The sequence below is a fragment of the Agelaius tricolor genome, unplaced genomic scaffold (genome assembly GCF_023055355.1).
Source record: "Agelaius tricolor isolate 1412-34295 unplaced genomic scaffold, bAgeTri1.0.p SCAF_6, whole genome shotgun sequence".
Taxonomy (NCBI): Eukaryota; Metazoa; Chordata; class Aves; order Passeriformes; family Icteridae; genus Agelaius; species Agelaius tricolor.
In genome coordinates, this window is record NW_027269266.1 from 53,351,816 (window position 1) to 53,364,478 (window position 12,663).

The 12,663-nt window shown below is 38.7% G+C and overlaps 1 protein-coding gene across 2 annotated transcripts in view; it reads left to right on the top strand.

Annotated features, from left to right (window-relative positions):
• The window catches only part of ITGA9 (integrin subunit alpha 9), a 237,138-nt gene that overhangs the window by 136,158 nt on the left and 88,317 nt on the right, over positions 1 to 12,663 (top strand). For both annotated transcript variants that reach the window (XM_071429849.1, XM_071429848.1), the window contains exon 18: positions 1,939 to 2,089. In XM_071429849.1, coding sequence (XP_071285950.1) covers positions 1,939 to 2,089 — 151 coding nt within the window. The remainder of the gene's footprint in view (positions 1 to 1,938; positions 2,090 to 12,663) is intronic.

A 12,663-nucleotide genomic window follows, 5' to 3' on the forward strand; every position in this document is an offset into this window, starting at 1 on the left:
TAATTTGTTTGTTTGTCAACAGTAATTGTTGAAATTGGTGCCGAAAGGTTAAATGCTTTCAAGTATTCCCATATACATGAGCCGTTAATTTGGTACATTGAGCAACAACTCAAATTAGTTTTGCAGTCAATCCTGTACTACATACCCTTTTGCAAATCCTTATTTGCACTGATAATTGATTATGAGAATAAACAAATCTTTTGAAAGCAAAATGCCAATTTATCAATAGGATTGGTCAGTGTTTGCAGTTAATTTTAAGTGTGAGAAAGCAGACACATTTCCTGGATACTTCTATCTTCCTCATAATAAGCTGTCATTGAACTGTAAGCCATAATTTTGGACTTAATAAATGAAGATGATCATAAATGAAATAAATAAAGGAAACAAATATGCTACAAATATTACATGGTGAAAGTTACACTCACAGTCCATAGCCATCAGCTTAAAACCGGAGTCTAGATAATATTCTTCCAAACTTCTCATTCACTAGATTTGGTATGTATAATCAGAAACCCACATTTTGAAACTTCTTGATAAACACAGGCAAATGGAGTCCAGCAAGCTCTGCCTTTGGACGTCTGGTACAGCTTTGATTGGCAGAAGATGCTGAACAGTTTATAAGCAATGCATTTCCAGAAACTCCACTTTTATGCAAATGCCCTGGCTGCAGTAACATGAAGAAGGCTGTCAGAGAACTGCTAGCAATGGAGGGTCAGGCTGCCTTTAAACAAAGCTCTTGGCCTGCACACCAAGCATCTTCAGACAACTGCTGATAAGCAGAAGTGTGGTGTGTGCCAACGCGTATGTCACTGGAACAGCTTTATAGAAATTGGGTGAATGAAAAGTGGTTCCTTCTTACTTTTGGGCTAGCTGTACTCTAGGGGAAATAGTTGTGAGCATCTCCCTGCCTTGTTCCCTGGAGTTCTTTGTCCATTTCTGACTAGCTACTCTGTGTTTTCTCTGTGGCACTTCCTCTGTTTCTTTAGGATGTACGAATGGTCTAGAGTCCAGTTATGACAAGCATCAAATTTAATATTTGTCTGTTTTTGCTAATTTTTAAATGAACACCTGGTATATTTCATATTATCTTTTACTGTTACTTTTAAGACCTGCAGATCTGTGCATTGATATTGTATATTCTTGTGATTTATTTTTAGCCTTTGTTCCTACTTAGAATAGGAATTAGCTCATTTTCTGAACAGCCTAGAAGGATTAAATACCAAATAATAAATGTGCGTGCATGAATACCTTTATTTCTTTCTATGTGTGCATGTCTGTGTTTGTACATAATCTGTGATGCCATATTGCAACAGTGTATTGATTCATGATATATAGCTGTTACCCTTGATATTCCACTTACAGAAGATGACTCCACCATGTTAGGTCCAGCATAAACATCTAAAGAAAGATTAGTCACATTCAGTGGTAATTTGTTGCTATTTCCACACATTTTTTTTTCATTTACATTGGTTTCTGGATTTTATTTGAGCCTGGTTTTGATTTTTTTCTATCCATAGCATAACTCTAAGAAGGCTTTTCAGAGAGTTGCTGGAATAAGTCTGAATTATTGAGAGACAAACGGTAGTAGCTTGTGTATTTGAATGTAGGCATAATATCTTGCAGTTGTTCCATTTTTCCTGCACAATTATTTTACAGTTTTCAACTAATTTATTATCACACAAAGTAGGGTGTGTGAAATAGTTTTATGTGGGAATCATAGGGTTTTCCTACAGTCCCAAAATACAGTGTCAGAACCCTGAGTCCGGAGCTGTTCATTCCTAGTGTGGCCCTCTGCACTATGCAGTGCATCACATTCCTGAACTTCTCACTGCTGAGCTTTTAAACAGTTGAGTCGTGACACTTCTGTAGCAGAAGAAAGCAAGATCAGAGGGTGAAAGTTTACCAGAGTTATGCCAATGTAACTATTTCTGCCTACAGTGTTGATGACAGAACTGCCTACCTGGCCCTGGGAGCAGTGAGGAACATCTCACTTAATATTTTCATCTCCAACACTGGTGATGATGCCTATGACACCAATGTTTTCTTCAATTTTTCTGGAGAGCTCTTCTTCATCAAAATGTGGCAAAAGGTAAGAAAGGCTAATCTCACTGCAAGCAAGTCTCTTAACTTTAAGCCAATTTAATTACAAATTAAGGATGGACTAGAGGATGGCCTAGTCCACACTGCTGAGACATTTGGAAGTTGGTTTTGGTTATGCTAGACTTTAATTCCTTTCGGGCTCTTTAATGAGATTTTTTTTCTTTATGGATTGGGAGTGTATAGATTACACCTTCTGTATTTCTGTAGAAGACACATGACTGTTATTTGTGGTGCACTAATGAAAAAGGAAAACAGTTTGTTTGAGGTATTAAGAGGTAGAAGGAGACTGATTGGAGACTGATAAGGTACCAAATGGTACTGAAATACAAAGTGTAACTTTTGTTTAAGTGCCACACTACACCCAGCAGTCCTGGTTATCTCTTGATCTGGGCTTCTAGACTTTCTCCTTGTTGAAATCAAGATACAAGGCTTGTTCTTTGCTCATATCCTGCTGTAACTTTGGTTGTGCCCAGGGCACATCACTAGATCCAAGAGATCAAGAGTGCTTTTAATTTCATCCACATGGAGTCAGGTGAATATTTTGAGTTTTAGTCTCTTTTCCTTTAGATAGAAATACTTGGATGTTTTCATTATCAGGAGTTCATTTAGAAATAAGGGTGTTGTAATGAATCAAGCTTTTTGCAAACTGATGGCTGTGAAAGCTTTTTGGGTGTGAGTGATGTGACAATAATGGGAGCTATATGATTGTGACATTCTCTGTTCCTGCTTTTCACCGTTGTTTGTCTCTCCTCTAGAGCTTTGCTTTGCAAGCCATAAGAGTAATATTAATAACAGTAATACAATTACTGCAAGTTCAAGATTAACTTGGTCCACTGAACCAATGAAATTTTGCCATTGTTTGTCATGTTTTATGATAGGTTTAAATTATTATAAACCTCTTAAATTAACTCACTACATAATAAAAAACCATAATTTTTAATGCATGTTAATTCTCGTAGTGTTCAGGTTTGACTGAACAGTTGCAAGCATCAGTGAGTTGTCTTTTTATTATAAACTTTGTTTTCAGCCATTATGTGCTGCAAGTGTGCAATTTATTAGGAGGGAAAAGGCAGGGGATAAATTAGAATTGCCTATGCCAATGTACAACTTCTCCATGGTGAAAGTTTTATGGGAAGACTTTCAGGGTCTGGCCCAGTTCTCATTGACGTCAGTGAGAGGGTTTCCATTCCTTTCCACTAGAAAAGAAACAAAGCTTGATGCCTGTTCTTTTAAAAGATTGTTGTCATCCTTTTTCTTTTTTGCATATTTTGCACATACCAAGTAACTGGAATACCAATTACCTTCATCATTTTCCTTGGCCAACATTGTGAGGAAAGAAGCTATGTTGTGATATTTTGCCTTCAGCTTCGGTTTATAGAAGACTTGAAAACATCTGTGCTGAGTGCTGCACAGAAGGAGCAGTTTCTGGAAGCAGCTAACATTCTAGTATTATCTCACTACTCAGTGTATTTTCTTCTAAGAGAAGCTAGTATTTCTTTAAAAAAAGTACTGCATACATCTTCCTCAGGTCTTGCAAACAGCATCAAAGTATAGTCTGCTATTATTCTTGCTGTTCCGTTGTCCAATGTTCTTATGATTAATTTCATAGGGTTTGAGTTTTTTTAAAAGTATTTATTTCATTATTTCAGTAACAATTTTGGAAAACCAAGTTAAAGGATTATGTTAGGCTATTTTCCTTTGTCTCATTCAGCTTTTGCTTTTGGTCAAAATAATATATCACTGGCCTCATAATTTTTTCAGGTGAGAAACTGGATAATGACCTCATAGTATCAATTATAGTGTTATATTTTCCCTAAGCTCTTTGTGAGGTTTTTTTGGGTAAAATATCAGTTTCCATGTCTCACAGCCTACTCCCATCCTTTGACATCTATGCAGATTTTGTTCCTTGTTGAATATTGTCCAAGCAAAAATCCAGAACATTAAGCCAGAATAAAAAAAAGACAGCACCTAGAGTTTTTCCTTAGTGGAGCAATTTTGGAATCAAAGAGCTTTGTGTGGTAGGAAGCATTGAGTATCATCTGCCTTTTAATAAATAGTGCTGAAGTGAAATTGAATGAGATCTTTCATGTGGTTGCTTGATTGTTTCTCTGCAAGGTGACTCTGAGAATGATGATCATGTAGTAGGCTTTTTTAACCTATCTTTGGAGTCTGTTCAAGATGTTGTAAGTTCCCTGTGTGTTTTTTCTATCACTCCACTGGGGACACTTGTAGTGGATCCAGTGCATTTTTGTTTCTTTCTGTGGATTGGTTACAATGAGACCTGACAGTGCAAAAGTTTAATGCTGCTATTTTTCAACAGAGTTCCTGAGACAAAATACCACATCTTGTGTTTGAAAAGCAATGGGGTGGTCTAGTTCAGGGATGATGATGGTACTGTTCCCTGAAGAGTCTGAGTATGCTAGCCCCTCTTCCCTTCCTGAAGATTGAGATTTCATACTTTGTAAATAGAGACACCACCCAAAGATCAGTTGTCCACTAGAATAATTTCACCAGGGAAATGGTGGATTCTCCAGTGGTGGACGCTTTTAAGATTCAGCTGGACAGGGTGCTGGGCCATCTTGTTTAGACTGTGCTTTTCCCTAGAAAGGTTGGACCAGATGGTCTTTGAGGTCCCTTCCAACCTGATATTCCAGGCTTTGCTGTTTCTCTGCAAGTTGAAAAAGCATTTGCTGATTGATATTTGGGAGACTCCACCTATTCCACTATCTGATTTTTTCCTATTATGCTGTAGTCAGTCCTCTCCATTTCATGGATGAAACCCAGCCTTTTCTTTACATTACTCTTGTCAGATAGTTCTTCTCAGAAGAGGCACAGTATGTGGCATGGGCTGACTTCTCATTCCTCTGTGGTCCTATGGGTACAATTCCTGTGCAACATTTCAAGACCTCACTCTATGAGATAGTGGTTATTTTACAGGTGCATAGAGTACAGCACTGCAGTAAATTTCAAAATGTGTCCACTGAGAAAAGTGTTACTTTTGAAATATGTGTTCTTTAGAAAAAATAGAAAGCAAGAAACACTTCACCTGCGTGCTTAGACTTTTTCTTTACTGTGTTGGCAAAGAAATCTTAGTCCCCTCTTGTGTGTGGAGTAGATTTTAAAATACTTTTTTTCATCTGAAAATTTATTCTTCCTTAAATTTAATTCAGCTTTAGGAAAGCATTCTATTTCAGAGTCTGAAAAGTCCACCTAACAGAGCTGATACGACTTTCCTATCAGAGAATGCAGTGTTGCGGTGTGCTGAGTCTGGAAAAATAATACAAAGCTATTGCTACTAATTTCTGCACCATTTTACTTCTGCTGGAATTACCTCCTGGCTTGTGTTGTTTTGCTGAAGATGTATGTCAGCAATAGGCACTTTGCTAACCATTATTAGCTGCTGCTCAGTGCAGGGGGATATTTCCAGTACAGTTGCAGAAATAGCATGGTAAGCTTGCTGGCAGTGACAGTAAATGTGTATGGCAGAGCCATGTCTCTATTAAATGAGCTCAGCTATGGCATGAGATTTTATAGCAATAGTATAAACCAAGCGTATTTACTATAGTAACAGTAAAAGAGTGTATAGCATTAATGTCTCCCTTTTCTGCAAGAGCTGATAGGAATCTCTCAGCTAACCCAGCATTGGTTTTGGAGAGAGTAGGTCAGGAGATTCCATTGCTGAAGGTCATTCCCTGATGTAGATTGTTCCTACATTTCAGACATCCTTCCAGTATCCAAAACCAGCTGTGTGTAACATACCTGCTGCTTCTCACAACAGCTTTTGCTAAGCAACAGGTGAGTGAAGTTAGCAGGGCCAGACCAGGGCAGGGTTAACAGTGAGGTTATGGTTTCTTTGGATGTGGTAGTTGCCCACAATTCCTTTGTAAGCATGTACCTGGAACACTGTTGTGGAGTATGAGTATTGCTGATAACCATAGTCATGCTGCTTATGGGCTCTGGGGTTTTACTTCTGATGAATAATGCGATACTCTCTATGTTACTAGGGAGGTCATGCAGTTTGGATAAGAACTCACTCTTCTTCCTCATTCCCAGAACTCTTGCTGGCACCTCTTGACTAGGATTGCCCAGGAGGACTGCAGATGAAGGCAGAGTTTAACTTTTTCCAAATTGGAATTCTTTTGCTCCAGATTCCCACACTGATCAAACTTAGTCCCAGAGTCTTAAGTCTGGCATGGAGAAGACAGGATACAAAAAACAAAGATACATTCTCCCTTTTAGGCCGCTGGAAGAAAATTTAGGTCCTGGGTATTCATTATACCTGTTTTTCTAGCAGTTCCTGCCCCTTTGGGTTGATGCTTTTTTCTGAGCCCTAAAATCATGGTTAGGTGATAAAATGCACCTAACTTTTTAAAGGATCCCCTCAAGTGCACAAGATACTGAAGTGTGCTGAAGATACACCCATGACATAAAGTGAGTACGGTTTTATAAGTTTAGCAAATTAGCATAATTGACAAGAATTCCCAATTAGAGACACAAGTGATAACGTAATTCCCCCTTTTGGTTCAATGCACTTTTAAAGCCCCCCTTCCTCATTAGTTGTTTATGGGAAAGTGACGCTCGACCTTGGTTCTCAGGAGAAGCAAAAATAGGATTGGGACCTAGGAATGTGTTTTGTCTTTCCATCTAGCAGAGCAGTTAAAATACTAGCTAGGAATCTATTTAGTTATACAAGAATAGGCTACAGAGCTACAAATACATGTGAAGAATATATAAAAGCAAAAATCAATTTTGCATCGGGATCCTCTGGCAAATGAGTTAACATGATCTGTCTCAATTCACATCTAACTTGTTAGCAGAAACCTTTTAAAGCTTGCTAGCAGAAATCTTTATTTTAATAAGTAAGTGCTCTGATTTAATGCTGCTGGTTTTGCATGTAATGTGTTCGACTAGCTCCTGTAAACCACTCCGACAGAGGATCAGTGTTGCCAAGTAGTATGGAAGCTCTGACCCCTTGAACAAGTGCATCTGAAAGATTGCCCAAGTCATATATCACTTACATTAAGAGATTTGAACCGTTTGCCCAGAAAGCAAAAGCTTTTATTGCCCAGTCTTGGGCATATGAGTAGTGTGACAGTAGCCATGCCCTATGTTGCCTCTCTGGTTTTGCAAATCTAATGGTCAACTATTGCTCCAGAGTGGACCAAAATGTTTTGTATCCCTGGTGTAGAATTGTCCACTTTCTTAACTATGAAGAAAAAAATGTGTGCTGCTCAAGTTATTAGACTTCATTGTTTATTTTAATTTTCTTTTTCTGTGAATGCTCAATGAAACCCACAACTTTTCTAGTTCCCTAGGGATAAGTAAAAAGCAGTGCTTTTTCAGGTCAGGGGCTGTAAGTGTTATGTAATATACCCCTACTCACAGCAGGCAGGAATTGAAGGCTAGACTGTTGATCCAAACTTTCCACTCGGGATTCTTGTATCATTCCTATAATCAGGGAATGAGCATTGCAGATTTGGTTTATTCATGTAGTTAGTAGCAATTTGAGCCTTTTAAATTTTTCTCTTATACTATGATTTATCATGTAGATCTGAGAGATATTGATATTTGGGGCATATGTGGGGTTTGCATATCTAGATAGATAAATATAGATATATAAATAATTTTTATTGCTTTATTTTTTTCTCAAAAAAAACCACTTTCATTAATAGAATGAAAAATCCTCAAGTCTTTTGGAGTAATTTTGATTGGAAGGTGTTTAGTGATTTTACAGGACATTAAATCTTGCTCAGAGTTGGAAGAACCTGTGTGAGTTTGATTTTACATACATTGAGAAGTTTTATGCTGATAATGTGGGGCTGTGCTTTGGGTTTCACAGTGTAGAAAGTGTTTGTCCTGGAAGTAACTCATAATGATTTTTAATTTGACTGTTTATCTTGGACATCTTTTCCAACTTTGATAAATCTATGATCATATATATATATATATATATATATATATATATACATAGTGGTTTTGAGGAAGATCCTGGGATGCTTTGTGTGGCTCAGATTATTAAGGGAGGTTTGATGTGATTGCCTGGTTCTGCCCTTCTCACAGGTCTGCCAGGGGAATGATATTCTAAAGGAAGAACAGCTGTGTGGATGAATACAGTCATGTGAGATGTACTTTTTGTGAGGGTTTAGAAGGCAGTCTGTGCTATAGCAAAGACCATTTACAGTGAATCCTGACCCATATGCTGGTGTAGATCATCATACTGAAAAGGTGTACCATGCAATGTGGCATTTCTCCATGTCTGGACATCAGCAGAGGTCCTGGTTTCCATTCAGGTGAGGTAGGGAAAATGAGAGTCAAAGCAGTTTACTTAGGAGACTTCTTCAATGAGGTGGAGAAGGGCTTCATGAGCCACAGGCAGGAGCTGTTCATTGTGTTTCAGGCTCTGAGTGGCCCATAGTTCACCAGCCAAGCTGCTTCTCCCTGCACATTTTCTGGAGCTTCACAGAGCTGGGAACCAGCAGTACCAAGTCATGGGAGAAGGCTTTGGCAAAGCAATTTAGCTGCCTCTGTTGTTCAGATCCAGCCACCCCTATCTAGACTATTATTTTGATAAACTGCATTACTAGGAGAAAGGTAAAAACCCTTCACAGAAGATAGAGCCCAGTATATAGTGAACTCAATATGCTTATCTTGTTATGGATATGCTTATTTAAAGGTTATGCTGTCCCCAGTGTCTCATTTCATTATCATGTTTTGCTCTTAAACTCAATGGACAAAGACTTGCCAATGTTTGAGGTGAAAAATCTGTGCGGCAGGGTTCATCTCCTATGTTCTTAGGGTGAGGCTTAAAATTGTCTGGAATATGGCATCCTGTGCAAAAGGCCTAAATAAGAACTAATTTGCACAGCTTTACATGGCTTTCATTATAGCAAGAAATAGGGGGTTATTTTTGTTGTTATTTGAAGCTTTAAGTTTGTTGAGTTTCTGGTGTGAAAGGTCAATTCCGTTTAGGCAGGAATTTCTGTTGGTCACTTTTTTAATAGGCATCTGTGATGCTGTCAGAAGATAAATGACATCCCTGGTGTAAAATCCAATAGAATTGTAAACAAATATATATATCTATCTTTGCAGTATATATGAACATGTATATTACACAGATAATATATATGTGTATATATATTTATACTTATGTGCATTGCTTAGTCCTTTAGAATGTTGTAGTCATGGTCTTCTGTAGTGGCTGGAAGTAGTGTCAGTTGCTCTCTTTCACCTAGTAGTTTAGTTTTCTCCTGTGAAGCTGATAAGATAAAACCCAAACCCTCTTTAATCTTATTAAACACAAGACATGATCATGTGTCATACTTCAGGTATAGCCTCTCTGAAGTCAATGACAGTGTTGCTGTAGAAAGACTAAAAAAAGCAGCTACACAGTCAAAAACATGAGTAAGGTTGTGAAAAGTTTTTAGCTAAAAATCAAAGTGCTGCTTACAAAATCACAAACTTTCCTGTCAGTGGGTTTTATATCTGTCTTTGTGTTAGCAGAAGTAGGCATGTTAAACCCCATCTGAAGGAGGCCCGAAATCCAGTTTTGGTTTGTGGTTTTTGGTTTTTTTGAGAGGGAGCTTCCTGTGGCATTTTGTCAAAACCAGAGACATTGAGCACAGCAGGAAGGAAGAGTGAGAAGTATTTCAGCTGGCTTCGTTGCAGGTTCTGGGGGTGAGCAGGAGACCACCTCTTCACTGTGGACCCCCCACCCAGGCAAGCTGCCGGGGATGCTGAGCCAGGCACATTCCTAGATGGCAGTGCTTTTGCAGCCTACCTTTGGGAGGAGGCCAGAAATCCTGCACATGACTTCTGGCCATAACAATCTGCAGACATGGTGAATTTCAGTAAGCAAGGGAAAAGGAGAAGTGCATTAAAAAACTGCTCTATAAAGTAGTGTGGTACTTCATAGAGGTAGTATCATAAAGCCTTACAAAGGTATCATAAAGCTTTACAAATGATCTGCTAAAATTTTATTTTAAAGAAAGAAAAATATATTTTAAATAAGTCTGTTTCAATATCCAAGTGCAGTAGATAATGGGTTATACTTTTCCATTTCAGCATTGTCCCTAGTTTTCAAGGTACTCGTGATGTTACAAGGGATTTTGGGGAAGATATCTTGATGCGCACTGTCTCTGAGTTTCTGAAAGAGGAAGACCTAAATCCCCGAACATATGTGTGTTTTAAGGAGGCATTTCCTGCGATTTCAGATTTGGCTTTGGTTGCTGGGGAATTTTATGTTGAGCTAAGATTTACAAATTCCAGGAAAATGTCCAGTGCCAAACTCATTATCATTGTTATTACCTTAATGTTATTCTTTACACTTGAAAATTACTACCAGTGAAGGATGGAAAGGACAGAAGGGTAGGGTAAGGCTTGATTTTATTGATTGTATTCCTCATTATGTATTTGGGTTTAGTGTATTTGAGTTTGGGGGGATGTGTTAAATTATTTGTAAGGGTTTTAGTTTACTTTTTCAAACTTTGTGTAATTGATGATACTTGAATTTATTTCCTGAACTCATTGTGAATTTAGGCATTTCATTGTAACACTAAGAGTCAATAGCTGTGTTGCAGTTGAATACACCAATATTCATTATAACTGAAGCCTTATACACAGAAGTTCGTCTTACAGTATATCTGGGCATATATTATGCATGCTTTCACAAGTACCACTAGAAAAAAAAATTGGTTAATTTGTTTGATTTCTGCCTTTTGTTTCCTGTTTTTAATTTTTGGAACAGTATGTTTTAAAAATACGTTTTTGTTGTCGAATAGAAATGTGTATAACTATTGGATTTGCATGGTAGCAGGGCGGGCTATAGGAGTGGTTTCTCAAAGAAGCTGCTGGATGTAAGTCGACTCCATGACAGACCCGCTGCTGGTCAAGGCCAAGGCAGTCTGAGATGGTGGGAACACATCTGCGATAAGATATTTAAGCAGGAAAAAAGTCATCATGCAGAAGTAATTGTGGCCAGAGAAGAGTGAGAACATGTGAGAGGAGCAACTCTGCAGACACCAAAGTGCGTGGAGAAGGAGGGACAAGAAGTGCACTAGGTGCCAGAGCTGAGATTTCTGTGCAGCCCATGGTGAAGCAGCTGTGCCCCACACTGGAGCAAGTGGATGCCCAAATGGCTGTGACCTCATAGGAAACCTATGCTTGGGCAGTCTCCTGCCAGGGATCTGCAGACCCATGGAGAAAGGAGCCCACACTAGAGCAGGACTTGTGACCCTGTGGGGGACCCACAATTGTAGCAGACATTTTGAAGGACTGCACACAGTGGAAGGGACCCATGCTGGAGCAGTTGGTGAAGAACTGTAGCCCATGAGAAGGACTCATGTTGGAGAACTTCATAGAGAACATTCTCCTGTAGAAGGAATCCCATCCTGAAGCAGGGGAAGGACTTCTTTCCCTGAGCATGATGCCTTGAGAGGCTACCTAGACAAGAGGCTAGACAGTGTTAAAGGATTAAAGTAGGTATTTATTATGAAGGCCTTCAAAGGATACACCTTGGGCAGTACAAGAGCTTGGCCATGGCTACACCCAAGATGGACGACAGGTCACACGTTTTCACACTTTTATAAGTTCCGGTCCATTTATATATTGGGGTTAATTGTCCATTTACAGCTTCATATTATGAAGTCCCATCCTCCCAGATTGCTCTCCTCAATTCACTGTTTATAGTTTTTGGGCCTGAAGCTGCAATGGTGTCCTTGGTTCTCGGGCTGGAAAAGGATTGTTTAGTCTAACTAAACTGTGAAGAAAATTTGCTAACACTTTTTATGAAGTTCAGAGTTATATACTAATGCAGTCCAGAATCTGGGAAATATGAAAGCTAAAACTTACGGCATGAAACAGAACACAACAGCAGAAACAGCATGTGATGAGCTGACCATAACTCCCATTCCCCATCTCCCTGTGCTGCTCAGAGAGCAGGAGCTTGAGCCCAGCAAGGAGGGAAGGGTAGAGAGAAGGTTTTTTTAAGATTTGTTTTACTTCTCATTATCCTTCTCCAATTTTGATTGGTAGTAAATTCAACTGACTTCCCCACTCGATAATTTCCCTACAATTGAGTCTGTTTTGCTGGTGATGGTTATCAATGAGTGATCTTTCCCAGTCCTTATTCAAGACATCAACCATATGTTGTATTTTCTCTCCCTTGCCCTGTTGAGGAGGGTAGTGATATAGTGTCTTTGGTGAGCACCTGGCATCCAGACAGTATCAAACCACTAGAGTATATCTCTGTAATAATTAAAAAACAATATCTGTGTTAATAGTGCATGCAGCCACAATTTAATAGTGTGAAATACATATGTGTGATATACGTATAGATGTATACATATATCTACATGTGAAGTGAGATGAAGGAAAGCTTACCCCAGAGCCCTTTCTTGTCCCAATGATTTCCTTGTCTGATTCTTCCCTGGGTTTTTGGAGAGCATGGACTCATACAGACAAGAATGCACTCTTGTTATTAAACTTATCATAATAATCCTATGCACAGATAATGAGGGAATAATGAAGATTAAAAAAATACACGTTCATCCAGAATTCCTTCAAATA